The 20,116-nt window shown below is 52.1% G+C and overlaps 1 protein-coding gene across 5 annotated transcripts in view; it reads left to right on the top strand.

Moving 5' to 3' along the window:
- The window catches only part of LOC122393829 (son of sevenless homolog 2-like), a 28,710-nt gene extending 9,968 nt beyond the window's left edge, over positions 1 to 18,742 (top strand). For 3 of the 5 annotated variants that reach the window (XM_043390237.1, XM_043390233.1, XM_043390234.1), the window contains 18 exons: positions 4,346 to 4,684; positions 5,161 to 5,370; positions 5,665 to 5,935; positions 6,349 to 6,540; positions 6,981 to 7,098; positions 7,392 to 7,548; positions 8,135 to 8,242; positions 9,645 to 9,808; positions 10,126 to 10,282; positions 10,729 to 10,836; positions 11,266 to 11,451; positions 11,840 to 12,022; positions 12,442 to 12,559; positions 12,857 to 13,026; positions 13,395 to 13,514; positions 14,953 to 15,211; positions 17,012 to 17,383; positions 17,785 to 18,742. In XM_043390237.1, coding sequence (XP_043246172.1) covers positions 4,346 to 4,684; positions 5,161 to 5,370; positions 5,665 to 5,935; positions 6,349 to 6,540; positions 6,981 to 7,098; positions 7,392 to 7,548; positions 8,135 to 8,242; positions 9,645 to 9,808; positions 10,126 to 10,282; positions 10,729 to 10,836; positions 11,266 to 11,451; positions 11,840 to 12,022; positions 12,442 to 12,559; positions 12,857 to 13,026; positions 13,395 to 13,514; positions 14,953 to 15,211; positions 17,012 to 17,383; positions 17,785 to 17,972 — 3,420 coding nt within the window. In that variant the 3' untranslated portion in view covers positions 17,973 to 18,742. The remainder of the gene's footprint in view (positions 1 to 4,345; positions 4,685 to 5,160; positions 5,371 to 5,664; positions 5,936 to 6,348; positions 6,541 to 6,980; positions 7,099 to 7,391; positions 7,549 to 8,134; positions 8,243 to 9,644; positions 9,809 to 10,125; positions 10,283 to 10,728; positions 10,837 to 11,265; positions 11,452 to 11,839; positions 12,023 to 12,441; positions 12,560 to 12,856; positions 13,027 to 13,394; positions 13,515 to 14,952; positions 15,212 to 17,011; positions 17,384 to 17,784) is intronic. The other 2 variants (XM_043390235.1, XM_043390238.1) reach the window with 1 other exon arrangement.
- Positions 18,743 to 20,116: the final 1,374 nt, after the last annotated feature.

Here is a 20,116-nt window from a genome sequence, read left to right on the forward strand (position 1 = left end):
CTGCTCCTTGCAGCATACACAAGTCGTGCCTGATGTATCAATCTCTGTGGCCAGAGCACTTCTTTGGACGGGCCTCAGCTTCACGTCGCCCTTCCACCGCTGAGGCTGTCCTGCCGGCTTCTTGCCAGTCGCCATATTCTGCTGTGAAGACACGGCAGCGTAATTGAGGGCCACCCTGACCTGCCTGCGAAGCCATTCGTCAAAGTGCACCAGTGTCGGCCTCTCTCCCAGGTTCAAGACATATTCTCCCCATAGACGTTTCATCTCAGATGGGAGCCTTTGAACAACTCGTCTGAGGTTCTCGAAACTATTCAGATCCCCATCGTAGCCGAGACTCCTGAATATCATGACAGCACAGTGGACTGATGCGTGCAGGCGCTCTAGTCCAACAGGATCTAGCTGGGAGGGCGCAGGGCAGGAGAAGATCTCTTGCAGGTACGCGTGTACGACATCTTCCTGGCGGCCAAACCTGTCCTGCAGAGCATGCACCGCCTCTTCATATAGGGCCCCATCAAACATCATCCCACTGATGGTGAGCTTAGCAGTACCCACCACTGATGCTTGCAGGTGTATCAGTTTTTCTGTTGGGGAGAGTGAGATCTGTTCATGTACTAAAACTTTAACCCGCGCCCTGCTGGGGGGGGGGTGTTTGAACATCCCCCCTTGTGGTTTTTCGCGAATATCTCAAAAACGGCGGCGCGGAGCGCCGCCGTTTTTGGTACACCTTATCATACATCAATTCTACACATTTTGTGAAAATTTCAGACCAAGGTCATTCAAGGTCAGGTCACCAGGTCACTTGAAGTGACCTCACCTCATAAAAAGTTTCAATGTCTGTCATAGCTACACCGAGTGACCGATCGCTTTGAAACTTTCAGCGATTGCTAAGAGCAATAGCATGTACAAAATGTATATCTCAGAATTTTGATATCGATGACCTAAGGTCAGGTCAATTTTGCGACCTCCCCATTATAAGTCAATGGGAGAAAATTGAAATGCGCCTCCTTTGGATGAAAGACATTATAAACACTCCCAAACACTGAATTACAAGTGGTTTAGACACACTGAACATGAAAATGGTGTCCGTGACCCCTGTTTATGCCCTGAGGTCATCTTAGGTCACGAATGGTATCTAACAGTTTTTTGCAAATAACTGTTGATAGAGGCATGCTAGAGCGATGAAAACGCCTTAGATGTGTTCAGCTCGACGATACGGACCGACTGATATGCAACATGACCCTTTCCGGTCAGGTCATGACCTTGACCTGAGGTCAAATTTTCAAGTTGACCTTTCAAGGTCAAATTATAGTTCATTCGATGCGTCTTGACGAGAGGAACACGATGCCGGTAAAAGTAAGCTCATACAATGCTTGGGTTAAAAGTTATTGCAGAAAAACTGTTTCCGAAAAAATCGGCTATTTTTGCAGTTTTTGCCCCCTGCAGGCAAAACCGTTGACGTTAGGTCAAATCTGAGAGTATTACTCAGAAAGGGCGTTAATAGGGCTATCGAATGCGCTTTTCCGCGGTGCTGTTAGCTGTAGCTTTATTGGTTTCCGAGTTATGCGTTGGCTTCTTGGAAATTTTCGACATTCGACCTGGAAATCGGCGAAATTTTGCCTTCAATGACCTCTGGTGACCTGACCTTTGACCTGACCAAAAAATTGACTGAAGTGATTTCCTCATTATTTTTGACGCTCTTTCGAACGCCGCCTTCCGCGTATCGCTACGTGGCCCAGGAGCCAAGTTAGAAGGGGGGGGGGGGTGTTCAAACACCCCCCCCCCAGCAGGGCGTGGAAATCCAGGACCCCCAGCCGGGCGCGGGTTAAAAGAAGCCCACCACTTCGGCCACTCGGCCGGCTCGCCGCCGAACTTCGGCAGAGTCAAGCGTGGAAGACTATTGTGCAGCAGCGACGGAACACAGGGCGCCCCTTGGGCGACTGCATCACTGGCTGTGGGTCGAAACTGACCGGCTAGTTCAGTAGTGGGTGCCCCTCGGGCAGCTCCAACAGCCGGTGGGGGAACATGACTGTAATAGAACAAATCAGCTGTGTCGGCGCCGAGTGCCCCTTGGGCAGCTCCAACGGCCGGTGAGATGGTGTGGCTGGGACGTGACGAACCGGCTTCTTCAACAGTGGCTACCCCTTGGACAGCTCCAACGGCCGGTGAGATGGTGTGGCTGGGACGAGACGGACCGGCTACTTCAACAGTGGCTGCCCCTTGGACAGCTCGTGCAGCTGGTGGGATGGCTCGGCTGAGATGAGTCGAGCCAGCTTCTTCACTAGGTGCCCCTTGGGCTTCACAGACCTTGGTCTCACCACAGAAATCATTTCTTCGGTCCCACGCTAGGTCATCTTCAGCTGCTCTTGCCAACTGTGCACGCAGCTCGGCGGCTGCATGAGCATCCTTTGCTTCTTGTAGCTTCATCTTCCTCTGGATCTGTTGCTCTTCCTTCTCCGTCTCAAGCCTTTGCTGCAGCTGCTCCAGCTCTAGCTGCTTCACCTTGGCCTCTATCTCTGCCAGCCGGGATGCTGACGTCTTGTCCGATGCTGCAGAGTCTGACGCCTGCTTTGATGTAACTGATGGTGGATCATCCTTCCTCTCCTTCAAATGCACTTCAATCCGGGTTACCGCTTCTTCATGCTGCCTGTCTGCTTCTGCTTGATACACTCTTGCCTGATCAACTTCCTCTTGAGATGTCAGCACAGAAACTAAACTATCTGTCATCTCCTCCAACTGCTCGAGTGCCTGATCAAGCTCATGGACGATTGAAGCTAGCTGAGTCCGACTACCTCTGGTATCAATCAAGACGAAAGCCCTCCTCCTGACCCTGGTCAGTGCAGCCAACAATCTGCCTCGCTTCTGTTTCAATTGTGCTACAGACATGTTCTGGATTTAACAGCACAACACCAATCAGGAACTGAGTCACAATTGCAATTCTCAGCAGCAAGTACAAAACTTCTCGCCACAAGAAACTGTCATTTACACGACCTACACCCTGAGAAGCCTCTTCGGGCGATCAAGACAGAATCTTCAAATGAGATACACTCATAACAACAGCATCATGTTCGGAAAGTCCTTTGGCATTCTGACAAACTCTTGCATAGACCTACAACCATATCACTAGGCTGTGGAAACTTTGAAACTGTTGTGGGAAACGGTTAGGGCTTTGAGACACTACAAATAAAAACAAATAAATAATATATTCAGGCTTTCATGGCAAAAGGGTCATCTGGCAGCGTGCCAACGGCGAAAACGATATGGTAAGGCAAAGTTGTTTGGGTGAACAATTGGTGGTAGGAACGGACAAATAAGACAGCGGCATAGCGGAGAAATGCGGACCGTAGATAGAAGTAGTAGCAGTGTAGCAACGTAGAATGTAGAATGTAGATTGTAGTATGTAGGTTTCAAAGTTTTTCCACCGAATCACATTGTGGCGAACGGCGGCGCACAAACTCCATGCGTTTCACGCCGGCGCCACACAGCCAAAAAACGCCACGTCGATGGGCGGCGCACTGGACTTTCTGCATATAGGGCCTTGCTTTCTGCGCCACCACTGGCTTAGGGTGGCGCCACCATCCAATGGTCAGTAGGGACATCGTCGCCACCTGTGTCCACAACTAGCGCCACCTGTCTAGCAAGGCACAGGCCAACCCGCTCCGGCTCAGTCCGCTACAACAATCTCACCGATTCCCGTTGAGTATGGATCTCAGCGCATCTCTTTCGGTAGGAAATGCTCCTACAAAATATTGTAAAATAACATGGTCAGCTAAGCGTCCGTCGATACATCTTAAAATAATGTCGCAAGATCATCTTGCGACATGATTTTTCATAGGACGTAGCTGGGTATGCGCTTTCCAGATTTTTTCATTCTTCTGACTTGACGCGGGTCGTCTCCGTCTTCTTTGCTGTGACACCACGACCCACTGATCCACCTACTAGCAGCACTTCTGATAAACTTGCCTTAGCCCAGTTTGACATATCGGTCTGTCGCGCCCCCATGTCTGCCTTCCACACGTCTGTCATACCCGTGTCGTCCGCGCCCCCACGTCTGCCTTCCCACAGCTGTTACACCTTCACTTTTTCCATACTTGTCTTAGCCACGCCCCCGCTGTCCTGCCGTGGTGCCTCTCACTGCCCCACCTAACCCGACATAGTGTCTGACCGTGTACCGTATGTCATGCCTCGCCTTTGTATCTATCCCCTACCCTTCCGTCAGGTGTCTGTCTGTCATGGTTGTGTCTGACCCATGAAGTCTGTCACACCCCATCTGTTATGCCCGTCAGTCACGCCCCATCTGTCACGCCCTCCCACGTCTGACACGCCGCTCCCCGCCGCCGTCCGTCAGGTGCTCATGGACATGTTCGAGCAAGACGACGACGTATCCGCCTTCTCCGCCATCGAGGACGAGCCGGTCACGGCTATCAACTACGACGAGGCCGTCAAAGAGATCATCCTCGAGGAGAAGCAGTACATGCGCGACCTGAACCTCATCCTGAAGGTGTTCAAGGTGCAGATCGAGCGCACCAACCAGACCACCCCGCGCGACATGGAGCTCATCTTCAGCAACCTGTCTGACGTGTACGAGTGCACTGCCACCGTGCTGGGTCAGCTGGAGGACACGCTGGAGATGACCGATGATGGCTGGCACCTGAGCGTCGGAAGCTGCTTCGAGGAGCTGGCGGAGGTGAGTGGAGCAATTGGTGGTCGGTAGGCTATTAGAGTTGATTTGAGAGTGTTTGAGGGTGTTGTCTAGCTGCAGTCTGGCTTGGGATCTTGATAGCCCCCGCTCTGTGGCATCTTCTTTAGGTCCTTTTTGATTTACACGAGCAGCTGGAATATCGTTCAGCTCATTACCACCACGAGGGTGTTCACATATCGCTACATCCTACCCAGTCGGATATCCGTGCCACGGCAAAACCCTGACGTGTACAAGAAGAAAGCGTGCGACTGTGTTTATCAACCCCACCTGCCCGTTCCTTGCCGTTACAGGACTCGGAATCTGACATATATAAAAGAACGCACAACCCTTTTTTTCATAACCTCACCATCCCAGTTTCTTGCCTGTCCTGTACCGCTGCAAAAATCGGAGTTTGACCTGTACGAGAGGAGAGAAGCTGGTGTGTTATAACCACCACCCGCCCCGTTCCCTGCCTGCCTCAGGACTCAGAGTTTGACGTGTACGAGAAGTACACGACAGACGTGCTGGAGCCGCAGTGTCGAGAGCACCTGTCCTCGCTGCTGGAGCAGACGGAGATCTACAACCGCCTGGGCACGGCCGGACACGGGTTCCGCGAGGCGGTCAAGTACGTGCTGCCCAAGCTGCTGCTGCTGCCCGTCGCGCACGTGCTCAAGTACTTCGATAATATCAAGGTGAGAACTGGATGCTCCTTGTGGTATGTGGTCAATTGGGGAGAAATGTGCATTGGTAATGGTTGTGATTTAGGTTTCAGTGTTGGTAAAGGCTTGCCGGACTTTTGAGGTGCATCTTACATTGAACTCTGCTCAGGGTCAGTCCTTATATGCTCTTAGCCAAAAGTGCAGACACCGAATCACAGCCCGCGCGTTTTTTTGCAGAGCAACCTTATGCAAGAAAACCCGCTACCTCAACTGTCCACATCGTCTGTCTCCGTATCCCATCTAACCTCGTTCTGCCTCTTCCCGCAGATGCTGTGCCACCTGGCGCAGACGGAGGACGACCGCGAGGTGCTGGAGCAGGCGCAGGGGATGCTGAAACCGCTGCAGACTCAGCTGGAGCGCATCGTCTCCAACAGCGGCGTCACGGTGCTGCCGCGCCGCAAGGCCGGCGACCCCCCGGCGCGCAACAATCGCTCCCTGCGCCAGGCGAGCCTGCAGAAGATGAACGAGGTGCAGCGCTCCATTGACGGCTGGGAGGGCAAGGACATCAGCCAGTGCGGCTGCAGCGAGTTCGTGAAAGGTGCGGAACGGGCGAATGAATGGGGTCATGGAGGGGTCGAGCTGTGGCGGTGATTGTGGGGCGGTAATGGTGGGACTGGGTGGTGAATGGTATGGTAGGGGCCGTTAGAAGGGGACTGTCAAATCAGGTGTCTTGTGCTCAACTGCAGTTGAGTCGCTGACATATACGTAAAGCACTACGCACCATCTGATGTTGTTGTGGTCTTTTCAATTTTGGCTCACTTATTTTTAATTTTTATTACTTACACACACACACACGCACACACACAAAACGCAGAGCTGCGCTAACTGGCCTCTCCGCCAACCACACTACCAGGCAGATACCCCAGCGTATGACCTGATTCTGACGTACTCACTGTGTCTTCCCGCTCGAACTGCCTATGACCTGACCCTGCGGCCCTTCTCTGCCCACAGAGGGTGTTCTGGGTAAGGTAGGCAGCGGCCGTAAGCTGACGGAGCGGCATGTCTTTCTGTTCGACGGTCTGATCGTGCTCTGCAAGCCCAACAGTCGACGCTCGTCAGTCACCGGCCCCGTGGCCGAGTTTCGGCTCAAGGAGAAGTTCCAGATCAGGAAGGTGGAAATCAAGGACCGCGAGGACAGCGATGGTAAGTGTTGGGGGCCGGGGAGCCGGACAGGGGCTAGGGTCAAATGCCAGTGACGTTTGTGCTTGATTGTAACTTACTAAATCGGACGTGTTCAGGGAGAAGACTCACCATTACCTTTTACGCAGGGAGTTGCCTGAATCCTCGCACACGGCAGGCTTCCCTGTCAATTTTCATAAACGTGCCACTTCCCGATGCATAAAGGTGGATGATTTTGCCTGCTTACGCATTATACAAGCATAAGGTTAACTTTTGCGAGCAGTCGTCCAACTTTTGGCATCGTTGCTGCTTGTGAGGCGGACACAGGTCAGCTCGCCAGCGCGTACTCTCCATATTCATACTCATCATCATATTCATCCCGCATATTCAGTATCCTGGTCCTGCGTTACTGTCGCCTGACTCCTTCCGCGTGGTGTAACCCGTGCTCGCGTGTTTTCCGGCAGATCTGCGGTTTACGTTTGAGATCGCGCCGCGGGAACAGAGCAGTGTGATTCTCTTCGCCAAAACGGCGCAAGACAAGAACGAGTGGATGGCCAGTCTCATCATGCTCAACACAAAAAGGTACGCCCGGTCGCTAAATGCTACCCTGCTGTTAATATACGTGTGCTATAATTGAGCAATAATGTGTGAATGCTGCTGTTTGTTTCTCACGTCATACATTGATGCAATTTTATATTACGTTAGTGTTACTATAGATGCGCAATGACACTGGGGCCTAACTTGCACCTCAGGGTATGTTGTCTAACTACTGATGTAGCCAACTTACGGGGTGTATAAATTTAAGATATGCAATCCAACGACAGTTCCCTTTCCGGCCTCCGTCTAACCTCAAACCCTCCCCGTGTGCTGTACAGCATGCTGGACCGCTCGCTGGACATGATCCTGCTGGACGAGGAGAAGAAGAACCCGCTGCGTCTGCCGGACCCGGAGCTGTACCCGTTCGCCGAGCCCGACAGCCCCGAGAACATCGTGCTCGAGCAGCCCGAGTCGGGCGGAGTGCCGCTCATCAAGGTGGGTTAGGGTTGAGGGAAAGGGAGAGTTAGGGAGGGAGGGGATGAGATGGGACCGGGGATGCTCTGACAGATGGACGGGACGGGGGTGGTTGACGAGACATAAACGCGCTGGTAATTCGTTGTACTGGTATAGAAGGGAAACGGTGGAATTGGAGAATAAAGAGGGAGGAGACGGCGTATGTGGGCACCGCCGGTGGTTTTGATGGTCATTGGTCGTGCATAAGGCTGGATTTTTCCCCCTCAAGAAGATCACCAACAGCCTGATGGGCGCGCTTACACAGAAGAATTCAAACGATTTGATTCCAAATTGTAATATCCAATGTTTGAACGGCGGCGCCGGCTTGAATGGTTAGTGGCTTGCACGTCTGATGCACGATGGTTATACATGACCCTATTTGTCGACAAAGTGATAAGTGCTGTGGCGTATGTGGGGTCTCAAGTGCGGTGAGTTGGCTGCTGCAGCACGGGCCACATGCTGGCCCGTTTCGGTACCCCGGCTAGGCGTGTATGGGCCCTGAGACGTGTAGTGAGTGGTCGCTGTATCACGGTCCCCATGCTGACCCGCCTCTCCGTATCCTTTGCAGGGCGCCACGCTGACGAAGCTGACGGAGCGTCTGACGTACCACATGTACGCCGACCCGATGTTCGTGCGCACCTTCCTTACCACATTCCGCAGCTTCTGCACCGCACAGGTGGGTCAAACGATCATCTGGTGGGGGGTGAAGGGGAATTAAGGCCGGGCTCCACTACGCGTTTTTTCCGTGCGTTTTATCCGAGACATCGGTTTTTGCGTGAAATCGTTCCCGAAAAAAAGTTCGCATCATTGCTCAACATTGGGCAAGCTACACTGGGAACGATGTCACGCAAAACACGACAACTTGCAAATTCCGTACCGATTTTAAGGAAATCTCGGTAAAACGCATGACGATGTCACGCAAACTCGGAAATCTCGTACCTATAAAAAGTTCAATTATTTGAACTTTTCATCGTTTTTTGCGTGATCTCGGCCGGGAGACATGACTTGTGCGCTGCGGCAAACAATGTGAATGTACTTTTGTGTTTGTTTTTGACGTCGTTAAATATGTTTTTAATTCTTGTGTTGAAGCTAGGAAATTTTTGTAGAAGTTTTTTAGTGTAAAGAGGATGAGTGAAGGTAACATAGCAACCCTACATATTTCATTTTGCGCTTAAAGCAGTGTCAATGCAGGGGAAAATGGTTTTAATTCAAATAGAAATTGGCGGAGTGGTGATAGATGAGTGGTCGGTAGAATGATGTGCACAGTGCACACGCGCTTTATGTAAAAGTGGATTATTTCGGCACAAATAGGCGCCCAACTTTCATGGTAAGTGATGCAGAAATTTCAGCTCAAAATTGCTTGTGTCGAGTTTCGGCGCATGAAGGTCTCACGAGCGTCCAGCTAGTATATGGATGTTTTCCAGTCGGGTGCATTGCCATAGGTAGGCGGAATGTTAAGAATAAAAAATCCCTTGCCCTCTTCAGCCACCAGTGGCTAGCTATGAAACAAGTTATGTATTTAAGCAAGTTTATCATAGGTGCAAGGCTAGCAACATGTGCAAGACACTATTTTATAAAAGTTTGGCTTACTTTTTATTAAATGTTCCTACTTGCAAAACACCTTCTTTATAGGCTCAAAATAAACAAAGTGTGATTTTCCGCGTAGTGGAGCCTGGGTTTAATGACAACAATAATGTCACGTGCTTCAGGATGACAAGCAAAAAACGATATCACGCAAAAACCGACAAATTGCAAAACCGATTTCACGCAAAAACCGATGTCTCGGATAAAACGCGCGTAAAAAAAACGCGTAGTGGAGCCCGGCCTTTAGGGTTTATTAACTGGTAGTTTAGCTTTGTTTTCAGTTCGGCATTTACATTGTTTGCTATACGTTTGTCTATGTATTTATTTGGACCACATTTCAAGGTATCTTTGTCCCTTTGAAAAGGCTTTGAACGCTTTGAATACGTTGTGTCGTGCTACCAAGCTTTGTCTTCCAATATATGCATGCGATAACTTTGTCGACCGTTAACTGTCCCGCTGCTCGAGCTGCTAACCCTGTGCTCGTCCTGCCGCAGGAGCTGCTGACGCTGCTGCTGAAGCGCTACAACATCCCGGAGCCGGCAGCGCTGGCCGACCAGTCGCCCACACCGACCGGACTCGACACCAAGGCCGTCAAGGCCACACTGCGCGACGACAACAAACGCTTCCGAAAGGAGTACAGCCAGCCCGTCAAGTTCAGGTGAGTGACGGCGACAATCTGGACTCGTACAGGCGACGTTCAGGTGGCTGTGCAGTGACATACAAATTTGTGGGTCTCTTGTGGTAAATATCGCTATGGCTTCTATTCGATATGAGGCCATCGGTTGGTTTGTAGGATTGCTGAAGCTCATTCACATAACGTTTATAAGGTTAATTATGCTTGTGCTGAAGTTGTGTGAACACTTAACACATCAAAGTACAACCAACCCTCAAGATGTATTTTCGATCGCGAGCCCTAAACTGCCTTCCGCCCTTGTATCGATCATCAGTCTCTAACCGTTGGCCGACTCCGTTCAGGGTGTTAAACGTGTTGAGACACTGGGTGGACCACCACTTTTACGACTTTGAGCGCGATCAGAAGCTGCTGCTGCGGCTGGAGAGCTTCCTCACGGAGATCCGGGGCAAGGTGATGCGCAAGTGGGCAGAGAGCATCACCAAGATCATCCAGAGGAAGGTGAGAGAGGCGGGGCCGAGAGAGGTGGGAACTGATGGCTTGTGAGGGGAGTTTCAGTCGCCGATTGGTGCTGCTACGGCAAAGGACGTTTTTATGAATATGTGCTTGCCCTGGAAATCCGTGTGCATGCATCGATAATGCTGACTTTTTCATAGCTGCACCATGCTGTGAAATAATGTGTTGAATGAGCGGGCCTATAAAATGGGCCGGATTCATCGTATATTTCGTTTTCTACGCGTTCGTTATCTATCTATAGAAGAAATAAGTATGTTTTGTTTTTATTGGGAGGTTAATAACTATCAGCATCGTCTCACCATATTGTCCACTGATCATCGTATTAACTGCTTACCCTGGCCGTTACCTATTCGCCCCCCACCGTACCCGAGCATTTCCCTCTGGTATGTGCACCGTCACTGAGTACCTCCACCGTCCCGCTCGTCCCGCAGAAAAAGCGTGATGAGCTGAAGCCGGAGGTGGTGTTTGGTGTGGACCGGTCGCCGCCGCCCACCGAGTGGCACGTCTACAAGAGTGAGGACGACTGGAAACACCCGCCGGTACGAACTGGGAGGGGGACAATGGGTGGTAGACATAGACATAGATTTTGGCATTCCGAACGGTGGGGGTGGGTGGTAGCCGGTGGGTGGGTGTGGATGGGATGAGGGGGTTTGGATGATGAGGGTGGTGAGGATTTGCCGATGGTGCCAACGAGTGTTGTTACTGGATGTGGTTTCTTTGGTTTGCTGCCGAATATATGGTGTGTCTTTTGGGATGATTGTGAGCGGGATTGTGTACAAAAAGCAAAGCCACTGCTTATGTTGCTTTCTCACTCGGGGCTTGAAATTTAAGGCGAAGTGATTGTTTGCTACGTGCGAGGGCTAACACAACTACTGTCCAGACTGTCAGTTTTCCTTCGATGTTGCTTTGTTAGGTTATCTTTTTACCAGAATTTGAGCATGATAAAACTCCCTCCCCGCTCCCGACAGGACGACTCTGGCGTGATGCTGCTGCTGCTGCTGCACCCGATCGAGGTGGCGCGCCAGCTGACCCTACTCGAGTTCGACCTGTACCGGGCCGTCAAACCGGCCGAGCTGGTCGGCTCAGTGTGGACCAAGGAGAACAAGCAGCAGGCGTCGCCCAACCTGCTCCGAATGATTCACCACAATACCAATGTAAGGATTGGCCTGGGACGTTGATGTTTGGGTAACGGCACAGCTAGAGCTTGGGGAATGGGAGGGAGGCCCGTCGCAGAGGTAGGGAAGGGTAGTTTGAGGAATTTGGAAGAAGCGCGCTGGATAGGACGTAATGGAGGATGACCGGTTCACTTTTTTAAAACTACATACACGCTTCATTATATTTGTTATTTTGTTTGTTTGCCCTGTATTCCGGTGCCTATTTGAGAAATAGTGACAAATAATGTCGCGAAAATTGGCATAATAACTCTTTAGCCTCGGAAGGAGGCTGGCGCGCTTCCTTCGTTCGGTCCCTCCGAAACACATGTAATTGTCCCTCGGCTCCCATCCCAGTCCTTCGCTCTAACATCCCCCCCCCCTCCCCCAGGTGACGCGGTGGCTGGAGAAGTGCGTGGTCGACACGGACAACATCGACGAGCGTCGCGCCGTCGTGTCGCGCATCATCGAGATCATGGTGGTGCTGCAGGAGCTCAACAACTTCAGCGGCGTGCTGGAGGTGGTGGCGGCACTCGACAGTGCCGCCGTACACCGGCTCACGCTCACATTCGAGGTGAGAGAGCGGGGAAGTCGAGGAGGGAGAGTGAGCTGACTGCGAGGGATGGAGGCAAGAGAAGTAAAGGAATGAGAGGGAATGAGAATAGAGAAAGGAAATGAAGGGAAGGAAGAAAGAAAGGGAGGGTGATGAAGGGCAGGGAAGGGAGAAAGGAATGGAATGACGGGATGTGGGAGCAAGGTCTTTTAGGATCGAACATTTTTCTAGCCAACCTCTTTATTCCTGGTGAGTCACCAACCGGTCGATTGGCAGAAGTAACAGCCGTAGGCATGTTGAATAACTCCTGCAACCGCGGCCTATATTCGCAATCATGACACGCCGGTTATGCCGCCATGTTCAGCTCTTCAGCCCACGGGGCCATTCATGGTTACCATATGAGCGCGCAACATCTTTGTAACCACCCTCTGCTCCCGCAGGAGATCGTTCCGAAGCTGGACCGGGCGCTGGAGGAGGCCCGCGAACTCTGCCACGACCACTACAAAAAGTACCAGGAGAAGCTGCGCTCCATCAACCCGCCCTGTGTGCCGTTCTTCGGTAAGTGGTGGGCACTTTTTATAGTTTATAGCTTTGACAGTGGCGTTTAGCGTGTTAGTTAGGACGATGACATTCATGACGGTGCATCATAATTCATCGGCCTTGCTGGATCGTCTAACGGCAGACTATGGACGGTCGATCTAAAGACCTAGGCCGATAGAGGTAAAATGCGTGACTCATCGCGACATTTTGGCCATTTGGAGGTTAACTCCATGTATTTCCATATACGACATTACCGACTACACATTGAAATTGCTCCACTGTTGAAAATGACGTGTATGTTTTCACTTACCACAGGCATGTACCTGACCAACATCCTGCACATCGACGAGGGAAACCCGGACTTTCTGCCCAAGTCGGATCGTCTGATCAACTTCAGCAAACGGCGGAAGGTGGCGGAGATTACGGGCGAGATTCAGCAGTACCAGAACCAGCCCTACTGCCTCAAACCCGTACCCAAAATCAGGGTCAGTAGGCTGTGGGAGGGGCAGGGGAGGAACGGGGACGGGCGCGGGTGTGATGATGGGGTTTGCTGAGTGTTTGGTGTGGCGTAGTTGGCAGGATATTCTGCCGTGAACGTCCTCACTCCTCAATGTTTTTTCGTTCGTCTCCTCGTCGGTATATGTTGGTACTTGGTTCTGAAGCTTGCATTTTGTGACAGTGAAGTTAGCTACTGGCCGCAGGCTGCTGGTCCCATGATTGATTTATGTACGGCTTTGTGAAATGCTTTGGCCATGACCATATCGTCAGCGCCTCATACATTTCTGTATTATCCATTCCTCCTCCTGTGTCTACCTCTGTCTCCATCTGACTGTCTCCGTGTTGTCGTCGGCAGAGCTTCCTGGAGTCGTTGCGGCCGTTCGAGGAGGGCAAGGAGACGGAGGAGATCAACAACTATCTGTACACCCGGTCCCTGACCATCGAGCCGCGCGGCTGCCGCGTGCCGCCCAAATTCGTGAGTGGATGAGCGGCAGAAAAGTCGTCCGGGTATCTAAAGGGAAGGGGAAGGATGTTGTCAGTTTGTTGGGGGTAGATGAGAGTAGTATCATGCGATACAGTCATATTGTCAATTTTTACGTACTCGACTGAACAGAGCTAACAAGTAGCACATCTTGTATTCGTGGATATTTGATTTTGGGTTCTTGCCGTTGGGTGTGTTTTCGATGTGCCTTGATTTGCTTAGCAAGCAGCTGCATCCGCCTTATTAGGCACAAGCTTTGCTCAACTTTTTTCGTAGCGAGGAAGCCCTCACGCAAAGCTGTTAAGCATCATCCAATACCATGGTAGGTTGACTTCAAAACACTCTGAGCCGTTGACGAATAGCTAAACATGGGAAACGCGCCGTCAGCTTTGTGCTGTATAAGTGTATATTCATGTTCAACTTGCTATGAGTTCATCCTGTTCATATGTTGATGTTAGCTGGTGCCTACTGAACCGCTAATTCCCAGTAATTTCGCGTAAGCGAACACGTTTTCGGTTCCCAGAAAGATCACCCTCGTGCTGTTTTTAGAATGTTACGGAAGCAAACAACTTCTTAAACGACTTTGGGAGATAATGCCACCGAGGTGCTTTTTGGACTCGATATCTCAGCACAGGAAGCTGCAGCTAGCAGTGCGGGTGTTCGCGCTTCCTTCGCACCTTGTTGAGCTGAGTCGACTGGCATACAAATCATGATTTCGATAAATTTGACACAAAGGGAGGGAGGGGAAAGAATATGCTATTGCTGTGAAAGATGCTATTGCTGCGAACCATCGACGTGACCAGTCATGTGACTACTCAGTGATAAGTTTCTCGACCTCGACACTGTAAACGTCAACACGGCTCTGTGTATTCCCTGAGGATTACTCAGCGTCGTGTATTTTCCACGGACTGTCTCAAAACACTGACATCACATTATGACATTTGGTGTACACTGCACTGCAGCTCTTTCAGTATCCCATGTCGCATCCGATAAGGACAGGTCATCCAATGGAGGCATCACCGGGTCTTGGTGGTACCTACGAGGCTCATCGATATGAAGTGGATCTATGTAGATAGCAGCCCACCTCTCGCTATCTCTGGCCTTGGTTCTCTGTTCCGTTTCCTTTTTCTAGCTCTCCACCAGCACAGTTTGATTTCTCCCTTCTTTTCGCGCCTGAGACCGTGTCCCAGTTTTTACTCCGACCTCCATCCCTCTCACCTGACCGTATCGTATCCCTCTTCCCTCCGCCTGTGCCATTGGGACATGGCAGCTTTAGCTATCCTCCAATTGATTTTGTCCATCTTCTCTCCACTTCGTCGCACTTCTCTGACCGTTCCATTCTCTCCCTTCCTCAACCATGCCACTGGGACGGCATTTCGCTGCCCGTCTCCCTCCCTCTCCCCTCTGACTCCTCCTCTCTCTTCCCCCACAGCCGCGGCAATGGGACGGCATCTCTCTCCGCTCGCCGGGCATCAAGGCGCGCCGCTCGAACGTGCCGCACCCGCTGCCTTCAATGCGCCACACGCCGTCCCGTATCGCCGAGGAGGCCAACAACAACAACCCGGAGACGCCGCGCGTGCTTACCCCGCCCACACCGTCGACTCCCTGCTCGCCGCCGCACACGGCCAACAGTGACAACAGCGTGTTCGCGCCGGTGGTGCTGGGCACCGCCAGCAGCAACTGCAGCTCAGGTGGGAAGAGGGGATGGGTGGGGAAGGGTTGAGGGGGGAGGCGATGGGAGAGAACGATTTGGGAAGGGCGAATCGTCTATAGAGGGCTAGGATGATTGAGAGAACGAGGAGTTGTAGTGCCGAGAGGGTGAGGAGGGGGGGGGGGTGGAGTGATGGGGACGTATGGTTTGGTGCGGAGGACTGGAGTTGAAGTTTTTTTTTTTGGCGCCGATGACTACTGTAGTCCGGGCGCCCAAAAACCCCAATTCATCATCGGAGTTGAAGTTAAAGTCAGGGGTTTGGAATGCCTGTGGTGTTAGGACGGATCTTGATATTTGTTAGAGATAAGGATATCCGATACCTGATATCTATCCAGTTGCTGGGAAGTCCGCATTGACCGCGTATTGTTCGCTAATGGGTAAGTTCGTGCAGGCGCGTAACCACCACTGGGGACACTGGGGACCGGTCCCCAGTAACTTTTGGGTTACTGGGGACCGTCCCCAGTAAAACCGACGACCTCCTCAATTTGCTTGATTAGCGAAATATTGTCTCTAAATCAACGTGAAGAGTAATCTGTAGTCAACGGGAGACAAAACTATCCATAGTTTTGTCTTCCGTTAACAAAACAAAACATCCATGGATGTTTTGTTTAGCCAGCGCCCGGGTGGGTCTCTCAGCCAACTTCGCCATGGTGGGGGGAGGCTTTTTGGCCACACCAGATTATCTCGGTAAGTAAGCAAGCTAGAAAGATGCGGTAAAAAGCAACAGATAGCTTGCTACAGTATCTTTCAAAATTACCTATATCATTTTTATCAGGTCATCACTGAGGTCACTGGAGGTCATCAAATGTGAAATTTTCACGAACTTTTGTTCCTAATTTTGACAACTTTTCACAAAACAGCACGTAAGTCAGAAACCAATAGAGCTGCAGTGCTGCAGGAAAGCGCATTCGATAGCTCTTTCAAAGGTCTTTCTGAGTAGGTAATGTTCTCAGATTTGACCTAAGGTTAATGGTTTATCTTCCAGGCTGGCGTTTTTGCGGACAAGCTTTTTGTATCATAACTTTGGACTCAAAACTTGTATGACGCTGACGTTACCGGCATCGCGGTTGTCTCGTCGAGACGCGTCGAATGAAAGAAGAGCATTTCAATTTTCTCCCAATGACTTGCCTATAATGAAGAGGTCGTAAAAATGACCTGACATTAGGTCACCGATGCGAAAACTTTGAGATATAAAAATTGTTAATACTGATTTCTCATGCAAAAGCTCTAGTTTCAAACTTCTGGGATTTAAACTGTATGGTATGATTTTTTTAAATTTTTTTAGTAAATTTAGTCCAATCAGTTATCCGAAAGGAATAACAGAGCCACATTTTTTTTAGAGGCATGGTTACTTTACTGACCTGGTGAGTGGTGACCTGAACTTAGGTGACCTGGGGTCAAAATTTTTACACACGATGCAAAGTTGAGATATCATAAGCTATACCAAGTTTCGCGGCGGTGCGCGCCGCGGTTTTCCCTACACGCGCAACAAAAACAACTGGCAGAAGTGGCCAAAAACGCCCCCCGTCCTCTTCCCTCCCCGCACTCGGGCGAAGGCTGATCTTGAAATATGATATTTGGTCTTCGCGGCCCTTCATATGGTCCCCAGTAACTTCAGACTCGTGGTTACGCGCCTGAGTTCGTGACTATTCTGAGTTCTGACCATGTCACCCACGGTTACACGCACCACAGCTCTCCTCCAAGTCCAGTGTCAGTCACTTTGTTCCCTTCTCTACTGACCGAGTCCTGTTCTGACGTCCTATCCCCCGTTTGGCGGCAGGTTACGGGAGCACAGTGACGCTGACATCTCTACCGCCGCCACTACCGCCGCCGCTGCCACCGCGCCGCAAACGCGAGCTCTCCCTGGCGGACGTGTCTGCTCGCGTCCAGCAGGCGCCCGACGCGCCCGAGCTGCCCCCGCGCAACAGCTCTCCGCCGCCGCGGCCGCCGCGGCGCGACCAGACCCTGCCGCGGATGCACTCTGCCAGCCTGTTGCACGCGCACTTTCCGCCCGACGTGCCGCCGCCGCGGCGTAACTCGTCGGTGGATTCTCCGCCGCTGCCGCCGCCGCCGCCGGCTACCCTGCCGCGCCGGCTGCCCGCCACCGGTGACCCGGCCACCGATCCGTTCTCACGGATGGGCATGGACAGAGGTAAGGGAAAGGGGAGATAGGAAGCGAAGAGGAAGGGAGGGGGTAGGAAGTGGGAGATGTTCGGGATAGTGTGTCAAGCAATGAAATGAAAAGAGGAAATGGTTCAGAATCTGTTTGGGTAGTTAACGAATGAGGGAATATGGAACATCAGTGGTATGGAATGCAGGGTATTGAAATGTGAAATCTCCATAACTATGGCATCTCACTGGTTCCGTGCCTGTACCATGTTTGACCTCTTGATGACCAGGTAACTGACTCGTTTCTTCCCAACCAATATGTGACTGACGCCACCAGTGGCTCAGCATCTGTTGTGGCGGCGGCGACACTAGGTCCCGTGTCAGCCGCCTCCTCGGCCGTCGGTCCCGTATCTGACCCCCGTCCCCCACCCCGTGTCTGCACAGGCGCCGTCCGCTCGGCCAGTCCGTCGTCGGGCAGTCGGAGCGCGCGCGACCCGCACCCGCACCGCAACCACTTCAACTTCAACTTCGCCATGGCGCCGCCGCTGCCAGCCGCCGGCGCCGGGCCGCAGCTGCCGCCCAAGCCGTATCGGCAGACATGCTCGCTGACGGAGCCGGGCGGCGCGCCCTAGGGCCGCCCCCGCCCCCGCCCCCGCCCCCGCTGCCGCCGCCGCCGGGCCGTCGCCGTTCGGCGGCTCGCGATGAGTGCCACGCACTACGAACAATACTGTGATAGATTGTTGACAAATCCCGTGAATATTTCTATTAGCTGTAATCAGCGGTGGCGCGGCCGGGCTGGGCTGAACTGGGCTGGGGATGGGCGGGGTCAGGTCAGGTCAGGACGGGCCGGGCCGGGCAGGGGCGGACACAGAGGTCACCGGAACCTTGGGCTGTCCGTCTGTCCGTCCAACCGACCGGCTGGCGGGGCGCCGCCGCGGCGGCGGCCGGAGTCAGCGGCCGGCGCTGCCAGGAGCCCGCGGGCCTGCCCCGGCCCACATTGATCTCAATAGAGAAGTGCGTTTCCTCCCGAAGAACGATCGACTGGTGGTGTGTGCTTACGATGCCATATATACGCTCATTATCAATGTTGCAAACGTATTATAGACGAAGTCGAGAGTACTTTTACCCATATGACAACAACGACGCTGATATGTGATTTGTTTTGGGATGTGAATTGTTGACGGATGCTATCACGTGACCGCTCCGCGGGTTCGAAAGCCGCCATTTCGAGGGCCCATCCTGGAAACGAATGGCTTTAAGCGTGCTGGTGGACGCGGGCGGGTGCCGAACGCCTGCTGCGCCGGGCACACCGGGGCCGGTGCCGCGTGTGAGTGGCCGTGGTGCCGCCCGCTGGTGGCCAAATGTCGCCTGCTGTAATATACAATTGTACATAGGACCGTGATCGGGCGTTTGTGCTGATACTGACGGTCGGTGTGGCTAGGGAAGTTTGCTAACGTACGGGTACGGGTACTTTGGTACCTGGCCGCGACAGTGACGACCTAGCCGAGAAATGCGGGGCGCCGTGAACCCAAGAGCCAGTGTCGTACCCCTCGCATCTCGTCCCATCGGCTGACAGTAAGAGTGTGGTGATAGTTTAATGCGATGCGTTACGTATTTGTTAACTGGAAGAGCCTCTAGAACTTCCTTGCCTCGATAAGGCTAACCGGGAATCGAAATTCAGTTCGGCAAACTATCAGCCTGGTGATGTAAATCACTCCGGTCAAGCATCTATCTTTAGATACGGGCTACTACACGCACACAGGAGTTGGACGACAACTAAGCGAAGTTTCGTGGATTGCACGATACACTCGTACGTCTTGGCTTTTGATTCCCGACATTGGCGGCGATGTACGCGGAAACGGGAATTTTACTGACAATTTATTACTCTTCACACAGTCACGTCTTATCACAAGTGTCGCGCTTAAATGTTAATTTTTCACGTTCAAGTTTCATATTTGGAATGCAATATTTTAACATACGTTCACTACACTATGAATTTGATGCTTGAATTTATCAATGCTCTGGCTTTCAAGTTGCCTTGAGATGAAATGTGATAAACCTGACTGAAGTGAACAAAAACACAAACAACATCGGCAAAGCACGATTGTCTCAACTGCGTGATTTGTTGTTAGCCATAAGAGCGAACCGCAGGTTTCTAACAGCTCTTCAAGTTATTAATTAGGTAAGCCATGTTCTTGTAAGCTCCGATGCCGGCCGTTTCCAGTCGGCTCCAGCCTTCCGTCTCAGCCGCCTTCCTCGGCCGACGGAGTTGAACTGTGAATCCGTCCGGTCTGCTGCGAGCGGATCGATGGAATGCAGAGCCGGCTGCGCTGCAGCGGCTGCAACGGCCGGCGCGACGCAAACAACTCGACAGTCGGCGCTTCTCCTCTCTCCATCCCCCTCTCTCTCTCGATCGCCTTTCCCTCTCTTTCCCACTCCCAGTTATCCGGTTCCTTTATTTCCCTTTAGCTCCTTGTCCGAATACCCTTGTTGATCGTCATTAGTTGTTACTTTTATGATTCGATCGTCGGCTTCCTTCATCTCTCATCTCTCCCTTCCTCATTCCTCGGCCGTTGTAATCAGTCCTTCTCATCATTCCCAGTTCGACATTCCATCCCTCTCTCTTTCTCCCCTCCCCTGTTCCCAAGCGGCGCACCTAGAAAAAACACGCACAATCCACGCACTTTCAGCAGACGCACATACCGGCGAGCGGCGCCGTTACGCAGCCGCTGAGACGGCTGACAAACAGGGGAGCGAGCGGCGGACGAAAACAGGT

The sequence above is a fragment of the Amphibalanus amphitrite genome, unplaced genomic scaffold (assembly GCF_019059575.1).
Source record: "Amphibalanus amphitrite isolate SeventyFive unplaced genomic scaffold, NRLGWU_Aamphi_draft 000556F_arrow, whole genome shotgun sequence".
NCBI lineage: Eukaryota > Metazoa > Arthropoda > Thecostraca > Balanomorpha > Balanidae > Amphibalanus > Amphibalanus amphitrite.